This window comes from Labrus bergylta, chromosome 2, assembly GCF_963930695.1.
Source record: "Labrus bergylta chromosome 2, fLabBer1.1, whole genome shotgun sequence".
Taxonomy (NCBI): domain Eukaryota; kingdom Metazoa; phylum Chordata; class Actinopteri; order Labriformes; family Labridae; genus Labrus; species Labrus bergylta.
Genome location: NC_089196.1, coordinates 3,719,506 through 3,738,192, shown reverse-complemented (window position 1 = coordinate 3,738,192; position 18,687 = coordinate 3,719,506). Strand labels below are relative to the sequence as shown.

The 18,687-nt window shown below is 43.6% G+C and overlaps 2 protein-coding genes across 7 annotated transcripts in view; one reads left to right on the top strand and one right to left on the bottom strand.

Moving 5' to 3' along the window:
- Positions 1 to 37: 37 nt before the first annotated feature.
- pgam5 (PGAM family member 5, serine/threonine protein phosphatase, mitochondrial) lies at positions 38 to 5,571 on the bottom strand. Of its 4 annotated transcripts, none has more exons than XM_020654814.3 (6): positions 5,077 to 5,571; positions 2,934 to 3,106; positions 2,700 to 2,825; positions 2,453 to 2,541; positions 1,315 to 1,448; positions 38 to 594 (listed from the first exon to the last, which is right to left on the bottom strand). In XM_020654814.3, the coding sequence occupies exons 1-6, from the start codon at positions 5,295 to 5,297 to the stop codon at positions 444 to 446; spliced, it is 894 nt and encodes a 297-aa protein (XP_020510470.1). In that variant the 5' UTR covers positions 5,298 to 5,571; the 3' UTR covers positions 38 to 443. The 4 variants fall into 4 exon arrangements, with proteins under 4 accessions (XP_020510470.1, XP_020510471.1, XP_065818912.1 ...); XM_020654815.3 differs by having other exon boundaries at positions 1,315 to 1,445; XM_065962840.1 differs by having other exon boundaries at positions 2,453 to 2,548; positions 2,701 to 2,825.
- A 3,019-nt stretch (positions 5,572 to 8,590) lies between these two features.
- zdhhc8b (zinc finger DHHC-type palmitoyltransferase 8b) overlaps positions 8,591 to 18,687 on the top strand; it is an 80,832-nt gene continuing 70,735 nt past the window's right edge. The window contains exon 1 of one of the 3 annotated variants that reach the window (XM_029281377.2): positions 8,591 to 8,961. In XM_029281377.2, the coding sequence (XP_029137210.2) occupies positions 8,858 to 8,961 (104 nt within the window). In that variant the 5' untranslated portion in view covers positions 8,591 to 8,857. The remainder of the gene's footprint in view (positions 8,962 to 18,687) is intronic. The other 2 variants (XM_020654826.3, XM_020654825.3) reach the window with 2 other exon arrangements.

The window sequence follows — 18,687 nt, the reverse complement described above, 5'->3', positions numbered from 1 at the left end:
TGTGCAAGTCACTTCAGCAAAGACCTCGAACACAACCTGAGGGAGTCATCATTTTATTTACTACAGCTGCACCAAACAACACAATCCTCACTGTAGCGTCCTGCAGTGACACGCTGAGAGCTTGAACTCACTCACAACAACTTCACAAATAAACTGTTTCATTTTTTTTTTTTTTGGTTTAAAAATCAGTCGTAAAAATCCTCAGTTACATTCAGAAGGAGTTGCAATGCAGCCATTAGCACTACTGATGGCCTTCTATGGCACGGAAGAAATCGCATCCACAGAGTGTCAATAAACGATCGAAAGTTTAATTACAAAAAAAACGATAACATCAACGAGTCATTTTTCAAGACACTTAAGGAGGAAACTGCGTTCTGACCCTGCGACCGACCGACCAGGACTCAGGGCTGAGTCCCAGAAAATTTTGCAACGTGTTGGGGCCGTCAGGTCCGCGTAAGTTTGTCCGGGGGCATGAATCCCGAATCTCCCAGAGTTCTGAGGGCCACCCTGCCGCTGGGGCGGATGGTGAGCCACGTGATGCTGCCGTTGTTTAAGCCCATACGTAACCATCCCTCCGGAGGGAACTGCAGAGCCCTGAGAGGAGAGAGAAGGAAGCAGCTGAGGACGAGACTCCAGGAGCAGGTGTAGAGATATTTCATAAATAACTAGAAATGAGTGAAATGGTACAAAAACTGCCTGTCAAGATTTTACATCCTTATCATAACTTACCATGTCTCTTTTAAACATATGAAAAGTATATAAAAACAAGATCGAGGCTTTCTGAAGCCCAATCTACGTAGAATCATGTCATTAAACTAATTTCCTTTCAGTATTTCATACTTTTTTATGTCTTAGTATTATTTTCATATTCACATTGAAAATCTAAATCCCGTCCTCAGGACCTCTTTATGCCCAAACGCTCGGACAGAAACTGGGAAAAGGGCTTTTGGGTATTCTGCACCTTCGGCCTGGAACATGTTGCAGTGTGCCTTGAAAGTCAAGGAGCTGGTGACCTTAAATGACCTGGAAGCAAATTGTACAGGATGTCGATGTTTTGAGCTCGACAGCTTGAACTACTGACTTCCAGATTTGACTCAAGGATGTTTTAGTAAATCATATTTTAAAAGCTGACTTTAAATGGACTCTTGAGCTCATTACAAGATGGGGAACAATAAACTCTAAAGCACATATTCAATAAATAAATCATATGAAGAACAACCGCAGAAGAGTTTAAATACAACGGTTGGCAAAGCTAGAAGGCCACAGTCCAGTCTCAGCTGACTGATGACCTCATTGTCCAGCGGAAACACTAACCTGCAGACAAAATAGCGGATGACATTGGCATGACACACGATGATCTCGTAGCTGTCCTCCTTCTGCTTGGGGTCGGCACGGTGGATGTAGCGGCGGAAGGCTGCCTCGATGCGAGCTCCATCTTCGTGGTACTGCTGGAGGAGGGTAGAGAGGTTTAAAGGCCACTTTGTCACAGAGTCAATACATGATGCTGCAGTGCATTGTGGGGAATGTAGTAGGAGATTCCAAAATGGAAGAGGGCTGCTCTCTGATGCACCAACTTTAAGTAATTCACTTCACTACAGAGGTATTCAACAATGTGACGTTTCCACTGGTTGTTTTCAGGACTAATAATCCTGTTCTTGAATCATTTAGTGTCTTCTTCCAGTTATGGAAGGAAGCGGGGTCGGTGGATTGACCAGGAAAGATGCAATCTGCAGCTAACGATGAACCACAAACAACCTTTACGCGGAGCTACTTGTTCCATCGTGTTTACCAAACCCTTTAGGGCCTGTGTCCACATGCAGCGCTCTTTGCTAGTTTTCCATACAAAACCAATATAATTCAGCGTTTTCAGCACTCCGCGTAAGCTGTTTTTTCTCGCTGCGCTCACAGCCTTATCAGTTGAAAACATGTTTTCAATTTTGGAAAAGGGCCGTGCTCTTCAATGTCACTTCTCCCTCACTGACCAATCAGAATCAAGAAGGGGCGGGACATACAATATCAAGCTTTGTCAACAACAATAGCGGGAGGAGACCAGAGTCTGACTCGTCTTTTTGAGGGAACGGTTTCCAGGTAGAGCTGCTGCTGGTGTCAGGACACGACTCTTTGTCATATGTCCTTAAATTAAAGCAAATATTAATCACCTATCTGAAACACACCTAACAGACATTACAGAGGGAAGCAGAAGTTAGCTTTTGTAACTAGCAACAACAAGCGCTGGTGAGAAGCATGATTTGTTGACTGATGGCGTCACCATGACGACATGTGGGTTTATATGATTCAACAGAAAGATTGATCCTTAGTGGGGTGACTTCTTTAACTGTTGGCCTCTTTCAGAAAGTCCTGAAACAATGCACTGACGTATTGTCTGATTTCCGCAGCATTAGACCGGACCGCCTGCACAGACGGCGCTCAGAATGGTTATAGAATTTCTCACCACAGCATCGGGCTTCCAGTGAGTGACCGGAGGAACTGGCTCGATGGGTGCACCCTCTCTCAGCAAATCACAGCGCAGCAGCTCCACTCCTGGACCCGTACGAGATCGGAGACAAGAACAAAATGTTAATATCCACTTTGTCAGAATGTCTGCATCAGCTAGACCTACGAGTAAAGTACGTTTCTAAACTGGAGGAGGTGAAACACAAAGACAAACAGAAAGAGAAAGACTTTCATGTGTCCACTACCTGTGAGGTGTTTGCTGATGATGTTCGCTGTCTCTGTGGCTCTGGCCATGCTCGAGTGGACCAGAACATCGTACTTCAGCCCCAACGCGGCCAACCGCTGACCCGTCAGCTCAGCCTGCTCACGACCTGGGGACGAGGACAAAGTGGACATTGTGACAAATACACGCCATCACCTCACCTCGCTCAAACTGAAATGACTCTTCAAATTGTGTTTGATGTAAAGTGAACAAAGACCTAACGGCGTGAGGATCCTCTCCTTGTCGTTGCTCCCGCTCAGGTTGTACTGAGAGTGCCTGATGAGGAGGATGTTCCGTGTAGCTTTGGGTTTGCCGTTGTCCTGCTCCGAGCTGGGGTCTTCGGCTGCGTTGTCTTTCTTCTTCCCGTTGGTCAGTGCAGACGGGTCTCTCCTGAACAGGGTTAAGACTCTCAGATTAAAAGAGGCTTTGTCTCACATGGTTAACTTTAGGAGTAATGCCCGGGCTGACTAAGCTCCGAATAGGATGACCCATGGGACGGCAGAGTCTGATCTCTGACCTCGTTTATCAGAAGTCAATTTTAAAACAGTGGAAAGACAAAAGAGGCCCCTTCTCTACTTTAAAAAAAGATGTTATCTGAAGCAGGCTGAAATCTACTAAACAAGCTGTGACATGGCTGGAGGGGGAAGCAGTGGAGAATACAGGACAGGGACTTAAGTGAGGTGTGTGTGTGTGTGTGTGTGTGTGTGTGTGTGTGTGTGTGTGTGTGTGATATATGCACAGATTGGTTGACAGATGTTTGACAATGAAAACAAGTCAGTTTGTTCAACAGGTGATTTCATCTGCTCAATAAAAACATCTCTTCTCTGAATCATCAGTAAGATTAATGCTAACTGGACTTGAACTTGTTTAGCGCTTCTCTAGTCTTCTGACTCCTCAAAGAGTTTTCACACACAGGTCACACCTACACATTCACACACTGATGGTAGAGGCTGCTGAGTAAAGAGACCATCAGTATTAACTCATCCATTCATACACATTCACACACTGATGGTAGAGGCTGCTGAGTAAAGAGTCCATCAGTATTAACTCATCCATTCATACACATTAATACACCGCCACCGAAGCAGCGGGAGCAACTTGAGGTTAAGTGTCTTACCCAAGGACACATCGGACATGTAGCTGCAGGAGCTGGGGATCAAACCCTCGACCTTTAGGTTGACAGACGACCATACTGAGACACAGCCGCCCCAAACGGTGTACTAGATGTCAGAACTAAATTGATTTGGCACAACAGACAAACATCGGCTCATGTCACATTATTTGACGATGTCTGTCAACAGTGCCAATATCACCTGATACCAAATCGATGAATCCCTCATACATTTATATATTGATAGATGAATGAATGGGATAATGTATGGGAACGACCTCCCTGAGGAGATAAGCCTCGCAGACTCCCTCAATTCTTTTAAATCCCTTCTTAAAACATACTTTTACAGACTTGCTTTTATGTGATGTCGTCTTCTTAATGTCTTCTCTTACTGGTTTTACTATTTTTATCTTCTTCTACTTCTTACTGTCTTTTATTTATGGTCTTATCTCGTATTTATGCTCATATCTTAATCTCCTCTTGTGTTTTAACTTGGTAATTTCTTATCTTACTTACTTTGTCTATTTATGTTTCGTATTTATAGTTAATTTTTATTTTTATTAATATTATAGTTTTGGGTTTTTTGATCCTTTAACCACTTGTTTTTATTTCCTTTACTGCGCTTACCTTCTCATTGCTTTTTATTTGCTTTTATCTTTTAGTTTCTTACATCTTTTTAAATCTTTGGTCCTCTTGGTCTCAGCTCATGTTGTTGGGTTCTTGTGTTCCTGGGTTCTTATGATGGTTCTTATGATGGTTCTTATGATGGTTGGGTTATATATGTCTGGTTGTGTATCGTGCACTTTTCTGTTGAATTGTTTTTAATTATTTTTGGTATTTTGCATCTGTTATATTCTTACTGTTGTTAATGTTTTTCTGTGTTTAGTTTGCTTTGTTCTTGCTGTTTGTCAAAGCACTTTGTAAACCTGTGTTTTTAAAAGGTGCTATATAAATAAATAAAGTTATTATATTAGTTTTTTATTTGGATTTATTCTGTCTTTGTGTGTTTCCTCTTGGGGTTTAACTGTACAAAAGTGTCATCCTGTTGCCACTCTTAAATACTGAAAACAAAGTTATTTGTTGTGTTAAAAGAGTGTAAGTAAGACATAAATAAATAACTTAATTCTTTAAAAATATAAAGATCAACACGTCCTAATCCTTTAATATCCCTCCTCTGTGGATGTCGTGCTTCTGAATGGATGAATATTTGACAGAGATTTGTCCTGGTGAATCAAACACTAACACGTACTTGTCCCAGTTGAAGTCCCAGCTGTGTCCTGTCGGGGCCGGTGTGTGGCTGCCGGGGCTCCACGCCGGCTGCGCAGCTTGCAGCACGGTGAACCTCGACCACCGACCGCTCGGCTCCCCGAAACATCCCCGAGAATCAGCGGCGGCAGCGGCGGCAAACACGAGTGCGGCAGAGCCTCCAGCTAAGCCACAAATCAGTCTCAAAGTCCTCCTGGACGACATGACGCCGAGGAAACTAAAAGTACGGCTAGCTAATTAGCTTCAGTGGTTCACCGTTGTTATCAAAACGTAAAGCTCCCTAACCTCACAAATGTTTATCTTTAGTCAGACGGTGTTGAAAACAGATTACACCTGCCGCAGAGTTAACACACACACACACAAACACACACACACACCTGAAGCGGCACAAATTTCCTCCGGGCGGTGTCTCTCTTAGCTGGACACTAAAACCCGAGTCGGCCCCATCATGCTCAGCACAAGCTAATCCAAGCAATTTCCTACAAACATTACGGTGTCCCGCACAGAACAAACCAAACGGAGATCGCGTTTTTTTAATTTATAATTCTGACATTTGCCACTTGAGGGCGCTCCAACCCTTAACTCCAGTGGTGTGCAACTTATTTTTCACTCTCCAAAGGGTAAAGATAAAGATAAACTTTATTGATCCCCGTGGGGGAAATTTTTGCATTACAGTAGCTCAAGAAAACAGGGGACGGGAATATAATTATTAAAAATAAAAATAGAAGTTAAAAATCAAATCAAACATATTTACATCAGTTAAATAAAAAAATACAATAATAAAAAATTACACGGTATCTACACTTCCACTTGTGGAAAGAGTTATTGTTATTAAAAACACACACAGTGTGTAGCATTACTGAAATGAGTCATGAGGTGGTGATGCTGTTAAAGAGTCTGATTAAACAGTCTGATGGCAGATGGGATGAACGACCTGCAGTAGCGCTCTGTCTTGCAGGGTGGGTGTCTCAGTGGGTATACCCACTTCTTAATATCCTCTGATTCATACCAATGACTAATTAAAAATATTTAATAGTATGCTAGATGTTTTTTCGTCCTTGAATGGTAAAGGAATAACCCTCCCTACTCTGTCTCTAATTGGCTAGTATGCAACTAAATATGCAAGAGTAGTCTTACATGTCACTGTTTATAACAGAGGCCATTTATACTCTGTTGGACGAGTCACTTAAAAAACATTTTTTTTTGGGGGGGGGGGGGGAATTAGAGTACAGTATACCCACTTCTTTAGACATCACTACACCACTGCTTAAATCCACACTAGAAAGTACAGGGAGTAATAATAACCCAGGACTTTAAATAATGAAGGAGTGACTTGAAATGTTTTGTTTTAAAGGCTCTTGTGACTCAGTTTTACTTGCAATACTTCTCCTGACAACAAATACCAGAAAACTTTAAATAAGATTTAAATAAAATTCTTAATGTCTTCTCTTACTGGTTTTACTATTTTTATCTTCTTCTACTTCTTACTGTCTTTTATTTATGGTCTTATCTCGTATTTATGCTCATATCTTAATCTCCTCTTGTGTTTTAACTTGGTAATTTCTTATCTTACTTACTTTGTCTATTTATGTTTCGTATTTATAGTTAATTTTTATTTTTATTAATATTATAGTTTTGGGTTTTTTGATCCTTTAACCACTTGTTTTTATTTATTTTACTGCGCTTACCTTCTCATTGCTTTTTATTTGCTTTTATCTCTTAGTTTCTTACATCTTTCTAAATCTTTGGTCCTCTTGGTCTCAGCTCGTGTTGTTGGGTTCTTGTGTTTCCTGGGTTCTTATAATGGTTCTTGTGATGGTTCTTATGATGGTTCTTATGATGGTTCTTATGATGGTTCTTGTGTTTCCTGGGTTCTTATGATGGTTCTTATGATGGTTGGGTTATATATGTCTGGTTGTGTATCGTGCACTATGGGTTCTTTTCTGTTGAATTGTATTTAATTATTTTTAGTATTTTGCATCTGTTATATTCTTACTGTTGTTTATGTTCTTCTGTGTTTGGTTTAGTTTGCTTTGTTTTTGCTGTTTGTCAAAGCACTTTGTAAACCTGTGTTTTTAAAAGGTGCTATATCAATAAAGTTATTATTATTATTATAAGAGTCCATCCCAATTTAAGGCCCAGTCCCTTTTATTAGCCTGGTGTTATCTGTTCCTGCAGGGGGCTCTGGAGGTTCATCAGCAGCAGTCACCATGTTGGAAATCCTGTCTCAGTCTAACTTTCAGACAACCTAACAACAGGCTGAGAGCTGGAGCTGAGGCGGGTTTTAAACCTCTAACTGTTACATCGTGCCCACCTGTCAATCATGTCAGCTACACGCCTAACTATGAATAACACGTATCCTTCATAAAATCAGAACCAGAGCCATTTAAAAAAAAAAAATCACCCCCCGTACAGTGTGTGCAAGTAATGATAATTGTTAATCAGACCTATTTTGTTTTTTTGTACCAGGCTGTAAACATTTTAATTTAAGCTGTAAAAACTGCTTTTCTGCCAGTCATGTGTATGTGACTTCTGGTGTTCTTGGAGCCAGCCTCAAGTGGACACTCGATGAACTGCAGGATTTTGCTCTTCTGCACTGGCTTCATTTTTCAAGACCGGAGGTTGCCGCTTGTGATGAACTCTTGTTTGAGGGGCCCCTGTACATTTTTGCCCGGGGTCTAAACATGCTCTAGAATCGCCACTGCCTCCATATTGGACATATGAACTCATTATAGCGACTTAAATGTACTAGATGCCTTAAGATGCACACCAACTATACCGAAACATACTAATACATATTTTTTTTAAGTAACTCAAATGTTGTAGCATTAAAAAAAAAAAAAACTTGAAAATCTTTTTTTCAATCTTTAAAAAATGTGGATAAAGGAAGAGCCTCGAGACTCTGAATTACTTCAATTTTACATTCATTAAAGCCCCCAAATTAAGTTTAATTTTAAATATTGTATTTCCATTGATTTCATTTTGATTCATTTCGAAATATAATGAATTCTTGTATCGTTGTTTTCTGTTTTTTTGTGTTATTTTGTCTTCTAAATATGCTGCTTGGAGTAATTAATGAAAGGTTCAACTGTTTTAAAGTCTGTTTGTTTAATGGAAAATGCTGAATGCAAATAAAAAACAATACCAAACATAGAGGTGAATGTGCTTAATTGTTTGGTCGTGTGTTTGCACGTTTAAGCATAAATAATGATAAAGTGAAAGATTGTAGGTAAACTGTGTTTGCTCTCTGAACCTGTCCATCCACAGCAGAGCAGCTCAGCTTCCCTTTAACACTATCATTGATCGAGTCTGTATGAGCGAGGTAGGTGTGTAGGCATTTTAGAAATCTCCTGTTCCAAAAGCGATCAAATATAAAAGCTGTCACCAGTATTGGATTGTCTGCCTCCGATCACTCCCTGGTGGAGCCCCTCGCAGACTCTGCTCCATGGATGTGTTATAGGACGTCTTATAGGAGCTCTGCTCAGAGGCTCCACCTTTCCGAGCGGTTCAGTGACCTCACCAGTGGGCAGGATTTCCAGACTCTCTCTCTCTCGCTCTCTCTCTCTCTCTCTCTCTCTCTCTCTCTCTCTCAGAGAGCTCCGTGTGTTCCTGCTTCTATCCCAGGATCTATGCGGCTCCAACGACAGGAAAGACGGACTGGTGATTGTAGCCAAAACAAACGCCTTGCTCCTGCAACACTGGATCTTTTTTTCTACATGCGCCTCCAATCGGAATAAATAACTGAGGAATGTGGAAATTACAGAATGCCCAACAGCGCTGGAAAGAGATTTAAACCCACCAAATACATCCCGGTGTCCACTGCTGCCACACTCCTGGTGGGATCGACCACTTTATTTTTCGTTTTCACGTAAGTTTGCTCCGCTTCTTCTTCTCTCTCTCTGGTTCGCTGCATTGCCGGTGTTTTGACACACCGTGTGTGTCTACAGATTACACAGGCTGGAGTGGATTTGCAGCCTGAAGTTTGCACGGGTGGGTTCAGTCACTTGTGTGGAATAAGGTGGTGTTATAGTAACACGTACATCTATCCCGAAGGAGAACCTTGTTGCAGTAATGGGTTTGCGCGTCAGCCTCAGATTAAGCATTCAGCCATTATAACTGCAAGGCAAACTTCATTAAAACCGTGCAAGTTGTGCAAGAGCAGCGCTGGGATCACTGCTGGAGACCTCTAGTGTAGGCCTGGATACTCTCTGTGCCACAGGGAGTCATTCCCGCACACTGGGGCCGGGATAGTTCCAGGGTCACAACCTTTCAACAAGGCTTATAATCGTCCTAAAGTTACAGAGGCCCCAGTTAGGTGCCATGGACTCTACCACCATGTCTCACCTTTTGGGTAAACAATCATCAAGTGCTCCTCTGGAAGAAATAAGGTCTATGGACAACCTCATAGGGCTGGTAAATATATCGAGTCTTCAATATATAGGGTATCAATGTACTTTCAAACGAGATACAACAAGGTACTGTGATAACGTTTAAATCCATAAAATTTCAATCTTCTGTAGAGCTGCCAGTTCTCTTGTTTCTCCTCTCACAGTCCGCCTCTCTTCACCTGCTCCTCGTCTCTCCCTCTCTCAGTGAAACTCAAAGAAACACCTGAGTAACTAAAAACTCAGCTGTTTGTATTTTGTTATTCAGGATAGGAACTTTTGTATCTATTTAATTTAATTCAAGGAGCAAACAGGAAGTTTATTATCGTGTACATGTTGACATTGTGTTGCTTGTTGTTAATAGACGTGTCTGTGTGACGTTTGGCATTCGGCTCATGTGGATTTGACTGAGAACTGATTTTGATTTTATGTCTTTAGAGTAGATTTATATCGTGTATCGTTATCAGCTAAAAAATATGGAGATGTGATTTTTGCTCCATATCACCCAGCCCTACCTCTCATCAAGGCAAACAGGTTTCTACTCTCTCTAAGGCAGGCTTTAATCCAGTCCAGGTGCTCTGACAAGCAGGTGTCAGTGGTTCAGTCAGGATGATTACACAGCTTATCAGCCCCCCCCCCCCCCCCCCCCCCCCCATGTAAGACGTTTCATCCACAGGTCACTCTGTCTAAAGAGAGATGAAGTAACAGTGCAGAGCTGAAGAGGGGCAGTCTGAATCATCAGACCCTCGGGTGAATGGATCATCAGTGAAATGAAACCATATCAACCTTTCTTCTGTGACTCTGAGTGCAGAAGTTGTTTTGGCAACCTCTGACCTGGATTGAGGAACCTTTAGGAACAGACTCTCCACTCTTTGGCTGACTCATTTTCATCTTTCTAGGTTTATACCTGCTGAATCTTATTTTCTCCTCCCTCGTTATGTTTAACAGTATTTTATAGATGTAATGTCTCGTTGGCTAATCGGACATGACTGTCTGCATAATAAGAGATTTCTTTCTTTTTAAGGAAATATTCACTTTGAGTATTTTAAAACCAGGGCCGACCTACACAGGGTTGTGAGCGGCACCTGATCACAGTTGGTCCATTGAAAGTGCTCAAATTGTGATTCTGAGTGTCTAACAGTGTTATAGAAAGGATCCCTACAGCTGTTTCATTGCTCTATTTAAATTTATCCCTAAATCCCCATTTAGGGATCAAGATCAAGTCAAGACCAAGACCAAGACAGGGCGAGGACGAGACAAGACCAGAAATATGACAGAAAAATCATCATCTTAGTGTAGGGGGCGTGTCACTCACTTAGACCACAACGCCTGGAAGGTTGCGGTCGTAAACGGGGGATAAAAATCAAACTATGAATGAATTGAAGTTTTTTGTTGTTTTAGAAAGAAGGGTTTACCTTCTAATCACAGTGATGACGTGGAAAGATCAGTGGTGGTCTTGATTTAAAATACAGAGTCCACCCAGTCTGAGAAAAGACAGAGACCTCCAAAAAGTGGTCTAGAGACCGCTGTTGGATTTTTTTATTTTAATTTGGGTTGTTATAGGACTCCGGTGTTTAAATGGTACACAATAAAACGCCAACTAACTAACTGGTGGAGGCAGCTTTACTCCTTTGTTCTCACACAATCTGCAAGCTTAAATGACTGTGTGCATCAATGAAGTCAGGTGGAGAAGGTTTTTCTATCTTTTTGCCACTTCAAAAATGTTTGAAAATGGGCCAGATTAAATCAAAACTGCCCCTCCAACTATCAGCTGTTGTGTACCTAAGGTGGTGTGTTTTGTTGCCCTGTATTTGAACGATGCAGATGCCGAATGTGTTCTTTCTGCTTGTGTGAGACAAATGCAGGAAAACACAGAAAATGTTTGATCTGCCCCCCCTGAGTGGTCTCAGGTCAGCGACTGAGACTGAAGGGAACATGTGGTGTTCGTGGGCTGTGTTGGTGAGTTGGATTGTAGCTTTAAAAAAAAAAAACCCACAGCACTCCTCGGCCGTCTCTCTTGGGGGGTTTGCATAAACAAATGGCCTGATTTGCACGTCCTGATGGAGAATGCATGTGTTGTGATTTCATAAGACATTTTCCCTTTCAGACATTTTCTTGGCATATGGAGAAAGTCAGAATTTCTGCCGCCTAAAGCGTTTTTTTTGTTTGTTGATGTTGTTGTTGCTGGGGCTCACTTCAATGTACACATTAAGGTTCAGCCCCCAGCAGATGGTTCATGGGTGAGGATTAAGACTTTACTCTGTTGCTCCTTCATTTCACTGTAAAAGGTCCAGAGGATTGAGTAGCGTATAATGGAACCCCCCCCCCCCCCGGGGAGCTGTGCATGACCAAACTAGGCCACGTTTGACACACACACACACACACACACACACACACACACACACACACACACACACACACACACACACACACACACACACACACACACACACACACACACACACACACACAGTCCATTATGTTGAACCTGCAGTCTTGCATTGTCTTTGGCTGCACGGCAAAGCTACACATTTACATCACAAGCCACATAACAGTTGGTCTGATACCTTTTATCTCAAATTTGCAACAAGTGAACACAAGTAGAAGCCCTATTTGTGCAGCAGCAACTTTGTTTAGAACGCACAGGCATGTAAGGGTTAAACCTAAAGCGCTATACTCGTCCATCATGAACACTCGAGTTCGGCGGATTGCCAGGGACAGGGATCTTTTTTTATTCCTTGGCTGCGGTGTGTTAAAGGTCTCACTGATGCCAGCAGGCCACTTGGTGTCATACGGGCAATCGAGGATGAGTCCTGGCTCACACACACACACACACACACACACACACACACACACACACACACACACCCTGTGTTACTGTGTTGGCTAACTGATGCCTGACAGTTTGTGTTTCCCACAGAGATTGAATTAGAACACATTAGTACATAATTATTTATATCTCCACAGCATGACCGCGACTCATCGTAAAAAATACAGATGACAAATGAAGCTTTTAGTCATGGGTAAACCGTCATAATATCATCCGGGCCTTATCTGGCTCTGTAACCAGATTCTGTTATAACCTACATCTCATCTAAATTAGCCCCAGCGCTGAAAAAGATTTCTCCCTCTCTGTTGAGTAAAGCCTCAGAATGGCTTCATCACTGCCCTTGACTGTATGCCAGATGAATAACCTGTTTAGGAAACTGATCTGCCACGCTTGCCATTATCATTTGTAGCCATGCTAATAGTTCATACCTTAGAGTAGGTATGGATAAATGTGTGGAAAACATCAATTGGTCATCTAGAGAAAGGCCCGTGTTCAGCAGTTTTGGCTGAGTGGAGGTGAATTATGAGAGAGGCAGTGAGTGTATCACCAGGCTGAGCGCAGCGCTGGAAACAGGAATCTAATCTTCAGCTTCCACATCTGTTTCCTCCTTTTCACTGTACGTCCATTCAATCAGACTTCATTCAGCGCGCCCTGAATGAAGTCTGAATGGGTTGTTGTGCTCCACTCAGAGGTTCCTGCAGGAGGTTTTTTTTCTAGGTGTTTTCCAGTGAGAGTATGCAGATGTTGAAATATGGGTGAGGCAAAACAAGTGCGCCAGTCAAATATTCTTGGTTATGTATTTTCTGATCTCTCAGTTGGCACCACTCTGGGTGTCAGAAGCATTATGGTTTCTATTTGTAGTCCATGCAGTATCACCCAAAAGCATTTTAGCAGGCACTGGATATACAGTATATGTTCAACAGTGAATCACTTCGTTGTGCGATTCAGGATCCTATCAGCAGCCACATCACCACCTTTATTAAAAGCTGACCTTTTATGCTGATCCCCATTTTAAAATGTGTCTATGCTGGATGCCCATACCATAATGTGGGCAAAGTTTCAGTTCATGAGGTAAAAGTATGTTGGAGTAATCCCTGTATAAGTCTGCAGGGGGCGCTAAACAGCTTGTGCAAATCACAAAATAGTTCTCCGATATGAAAGAAAGAATTTCACGAGACGGCCTCAGAGGCTCTCTTCTCCCAGCACTGGAGAGCAGCCCTCCCCTGGCAGCCCTGCAGCGTTCTGCCCGCCGGAAGGCTTCCTAAGAGCTGGTCAATCAGAAGAAAGTGGGCAAGTGGGGAGGGGGCCCTTAAAGAGACAGAGACCTCTTTCTGGTCACCTGTCCTGTCTGTGGTCACTCACCCTCTATGTGGTCGTCTGTCCTCTCTGTGGTCACCTATCCTCTTTGAGGTCACTTGTCCTCTCTGTGGTTACTCGTCCTCTCTGTGGTAACTCGTCCTCTCTGAGGTCACTCGTCCTCTCTGTGGTCACTCGTCCTCTCTGTGGTAACTCGTCCTCTCTGTGGTCACTCGTCCTCTTTGTGGTCCCTGGGTCCTGTCTGTGGTCACTCGCCCTCTATGTGGTCACCTGTCCTCTTTGAGGTCACTCATCCTCTATGTGGTCACTCGTCCTCTCTGTGGTCACCTGTCCTCTTTGAGGTCACTCGTCCTCTCTGTGGTCACTCGTCCTCTCTGTGGTCGTCTGTCCTCTCTGTGGTCACTCGTCCTCTCTGTGGTCGTCTGTCCTCTCTGTGGTCACTCGTCCTCTCTGTGGTCACTCGTCCTCTTTGTGGTCTCCTGTCCTCTCTGTGGTAACTCGTCCTCTCTGTGGTAACTCGTCCTCTCTGTGGTCACTCGTCCTCTCTGTGGTAACTCGTCCTCTCTGTGGTCACTCGTCCTCTTTGTGGTCCCTGGGTCCTGTCTGTGGTCACTCGCCCTCTATGTGGTCGTCTGTCCTCTCTGTGGTCACTCGTCCTCTTTGTGGTCACCTGTCCTCTCTGTGGTAACTCGTCCTCTCTGTGGTAACTCGTCCTCTCTGTGGTCACTCGTCCTCTCTGTGGTAACTCGTCCTCTCTGTGGTCACTCGTCCTCTTTGTGGTCCCTGGGTCCTGTCTGTGGTCACTCGCCCTCTATGTGGTCACCTGTCCTCTTTGAGGTCACTCATCCTCTATGTGGTCACTCGTCCTCTCTGTGGTCACCTGTCCTCTTTGAGGTCACTCGTCCTCTCTGTGGTCACTCGTCCTCTCTGTGGTCGTCTGTCCTCTCTGTGGTCACTCGTCCTCTCTGTGGTCGTCTGTCCTCTCTGTGGTCACTCGTCCTCTCTGTGGTCACTCGTCCTCTTTGTGGTCTCCTGTCCTCTCTGTGGTAACTCGTCCTCTCTGTGGTAACTCGTCCTCTCTGTGGTCACTCGTCCTCTCTGTGGTAACTCGTCCTCTCTGTGGTCACTCGTCCTCTTTGTGGTCCCTGGGTCCTGTCTGTGGTCACTCGCCCTCTATGTGGTCGTCTGTCCTCTCTGTGGTCACTCGTCCTCTTTGTGGTCACCTGTCCTCTCTGTGGTAACTCGTCCTCTCTGTGGTCACTCGTCCTCTCTGTGGTCACTCGTCCTCTTTGTGGTCCCTGGGTCCTGTCTGTGGTCACTCGCCCTCTATGTGGTCACCTGTCCTCTTTGAGGTCACTCATCCTCTATGTGGTCACTCATCCTCTCTGTGGTCACCTGTCCTCTTTGAGGTCACTCGTCCTCTCTGTGGTCACTCGTCCTCTCTGTGGTCACTCGTCCTCTCTGTGGTCGTCTGTCCTCTCTGTGGTCACTCGTCCTCTCTGTGGTCACTCGTCCTCTTTGTGGTCTCCTGTCCTCTCTGTGGTAACTCGTCCTCTCTGTGGTAACTCGTCCTCTCTGTGGTAACTCGTCCTCTCTGTGGTCACTCGTCCTCTCTGTGGTAACTCGTCCTCTCTGTGGTCACTCGTCCTCTTTGTGGTCCCTGGGTCCTGTCTGTGGTCACCTGTCCTCTTTGAGGTCACTCATCCTCTATGTGGTCACTCGTCCTCTTTGTGGTCACCTGTCCTCTTTGAGGTCACTCGTCCTCTCTGTGGTCACTCGTCCTCTTTGTGGTCACCTGTCCTCTTTGAGGTCACTCGTCCTCTCTGTGGTCACTCGTCCTCTCTGTGGTCGTCTATCCTCTCTCTTCTCTGCTGAATAAAACATGCTTGAAATAGAGAGATTGAAATCCCTAACACATAATTGAATGTTTGTCATTGAGTCTTACTCGTGTCCTGTGTGTGTATGTATGCTGAACCTGAGCCGCTGTCCTCTCTCTCTCTTTGTGAAGTGGTTTAGTAAACAGGCTTGTAACCATTAATGCTTCACTGCTTCATATTAATGTCCATTAGAGCCGCTGTAACTCCCTCCAGTGTGGTGGTGGCGGCTTGGAGGCATGCTGTGTTTGACAGAAAATGAATTGTTGGTGACCTCCATGTTGACTGCCTGATTTAAATAATGCTCATTTTACTCTGGTGTGTTAAGTTTATTTAGATTCCAAGTTTGAGATGTCATAGAGAGCTTTTCAAAGGGAGGGAATTACAGATTGGGATGTTATTAATATGCTCTATGGTGGTTCTATCAGTGTCTAGAACAGTGCTGTGTGACATGCTCACACAACCTTAAATACCAAGTACGCTTAAGGTAAGAAAGTTGCAAATTGCAGCTCTTAGGGCAAACTCATAAGCATTCACCTCTTCCTGGCTGTAAAACATTTGCTGAAATATTCTGCCCTCACACACTCCGCTCAGGTGGATAAGCAGCTCCCCTGTCCTCGCGGCAAACAGAGGATAAACTTTGATTATCACGACCAAAAGTACCAAAACAAGCTCACCTGCATGGGCCAAATATCCCCCCCTGGCTTTTTCATAAAATCCATGTGGTATTTTGATCACTGGGCTTTAAACCAGCTGCAGGTCGTGTGGTGTGGCGAGTTTTGTCAGATAAGATAACGATGTCATTTCCTCTGTGGGTCCTCGTCCATCAGCACCTTGGAGACGAAGAGGCTGGAGATTGACAGATGCAGTACAGGGTTGTGTCACTTTTTTCAGCAGCTACTTGAGGTGACAGGAAATACTAAATGTATTTCACGTTGAACTCGTGCAGAAGACAAGGCCACAGTTATAAATAGACCTGATGTTTTTTTCTTCTTCTGGTGTATTATTGTCTCGTTTATTTTGAGGACACATTTTTTTAGAGTGTGGTGGTTTATGGTTAATTTTCACTGGTCTATGGTTTACCACAAGGCACGCTTCCAACCTGTGGGATCATTACAGGCTCTGGAACGCCTTACAGCCTTAACGGATAATCTCTGTTTATTTTCCCCTGGCGTGTGTCCCATAAATGAAGCTACTTTGGCCTATAAATGTGATTTGTTAAAAGAATTTCAGGGTGACAAATTCTTGCATATTGAGGGAACAACAGAAAGTATATGATGCTAAACTGTATAGGTCTCCTCCATTTTTTCCAAAGAAACATGAGTTTGTATGAATCATTTCTCAATCTGATCTAACAAATAAACACAGAGAAAAGTCACCTGGAACAACCATTAACGCAAACCCATGCAGCTCTGCAGCCGCAGGATGTAGCAGCCAAAAATATTTGTATATATGTATATATATTTGGGGTGCTGGTTTAGTTCAGTTAGTAGAGCAGACGCCCCATGAAGGCACCCAGAGGTGAAGTTCTCATTGCAATGGTCATAGGTTAGACTCCTGGCCAGTGGCCACATTTTACAGCCATCTTTATTCCTTCCCCTTGTTAAAATTCTGGGTTGAAACCAATATGCAAACGCAGCAGGTAATATTCAAGGAAATTTAGTGGTGGTGGCGGTAGTGGTGGGGAGAAGAGAGAGCTACCAAAATGCTCTATTACCTGGATGTAAAGTGAACAGCAGTTTGGTTTGGCTGTATTTTGAGCTAGAAATTGGAGATAAGGTTGTAAGTAGGCTGTGTCAGGTTAAACTATTAACCCGCAAGGAGGACTGGAGGCTAGTGGTGCTAGAACTGCTAACGTTAGCCACATTTGAAAATGTCTAAATAGTTAAAGTCTCATTTCCAGCCGTGGAAACATCACGAGAGCTCAACGTGTCTGTTTCTGGACTCCATCAATCAAACAGAATATTTTTAGCCGCTGTCTCTTTGACAGTGATGTGCTGAAATGTGAGATCCATATCTTAAGTTTTGATCTGATCATGATGTTAAACAGTGTTGTTCATCGGGGACTTTGGACTGAAACTTTCTTTGGAGTGGCAGTAAACCATCAACAAATAGCAAAACATCCAAGACACAAACGCTCAGAGCAGCCGTGACTGCAGTGACAGGGAGCTGCCATATATCTGCCAACAAAGGTATGTCCAGCTGTTGAGTCTCCTCAGAGGAAAGCTGTGGAGTTGTTGTTTTCAGGGGGGGGGGGGGTCCAACAAGGTCCTCTAAAGACTCCTCGGGGGGCAGAGGACAAATTAAGAAGTGTGTCTGTTATTGTAATCATGATTATAGGATCACCTTTAGATCTTTTTTTCTTTTCAAAATAATTGTTGGTTAGTATATTGTCATATTATGATATTATTAAATCTATCATATTATTTTAATGTCCTCTGATACTGATGTGCAATCATCTACAGAGGTTACATGGTACAATGACCTGCTCAAATTTTCTGAGCACTGTGCATGACAGATTTTTTCTGTATTCCTCTGAATGTTTAAACCACACGTGCAGCTACTGCAGCTCTCTCTCTCAGAACTCGTTGGTTGTCCATGATTGGTCAGGGACCGTCACATAGTCTGTCATGTGTCTCTGTTAACTCACAGCACAAATTCCTGGCTCTGTGATCGCCTAATATGACATGCCAACCTTTGTAACCAACAAAAAGACCTCGGCTTTAGTTCAGCAGCAGAAGAAGAAGTTCTACTTTTGAGGAATATAATCCTGACCTCTGACCTCGTCTTCTCTTGATCAAGGTTGAATGTCTGAACTGAAGGCTGCTGAGCTTTCATGAAGTCTGAGCAGTCTGTCCCCGTTGGGATTGATGAGTGAGAGACGCTCAGAGTATAAAAGGCCAGGTCTCCTGATCTCATTGCATCCCAGCCTTCCTGTCATTACCTGACAACTACATTGAAATAATGCTGACAGCTACACCAGCCCTCTATGTGCATCCACAAGCGAGCGAGGGGTGACTCTGAAGCAGTGGTTCCCCACCTTTTTTGGCTAGTGACCCCACTTTGACTTCACAAAACTCTGGGGACCCCAGACCTCCAAAACACATACACACATTCTGCTAAAGCGATTAACATTTTCATCATGTCATCGTTTATTTCTACTGTGTTGCAAGTAAACATTCATCTTA

Coding starts and splice junctions, on each gene's coding strand:
- pgam5 (XM_065962840.1), bottom strand. CDS start 5,297: ATGTCGTCCAGGAGGACTTTGAGACTGATTTGTGGCTTAGCTGGAGGC. Junction 3,107..5,076: donor TGGGACTTCAACTGGGACAA/GTACGTGTTAGT, acceptor AACCCTGTTCAG/GAGAGACCCGTCTGCACTGA. Junction 2,549..2,700: donor TCATCAGCAAACACCTCACA/GGTAGTGGACAC, acceptor CGATCTCGTACG/GGTCCAGGAGTGGAGCTGCT.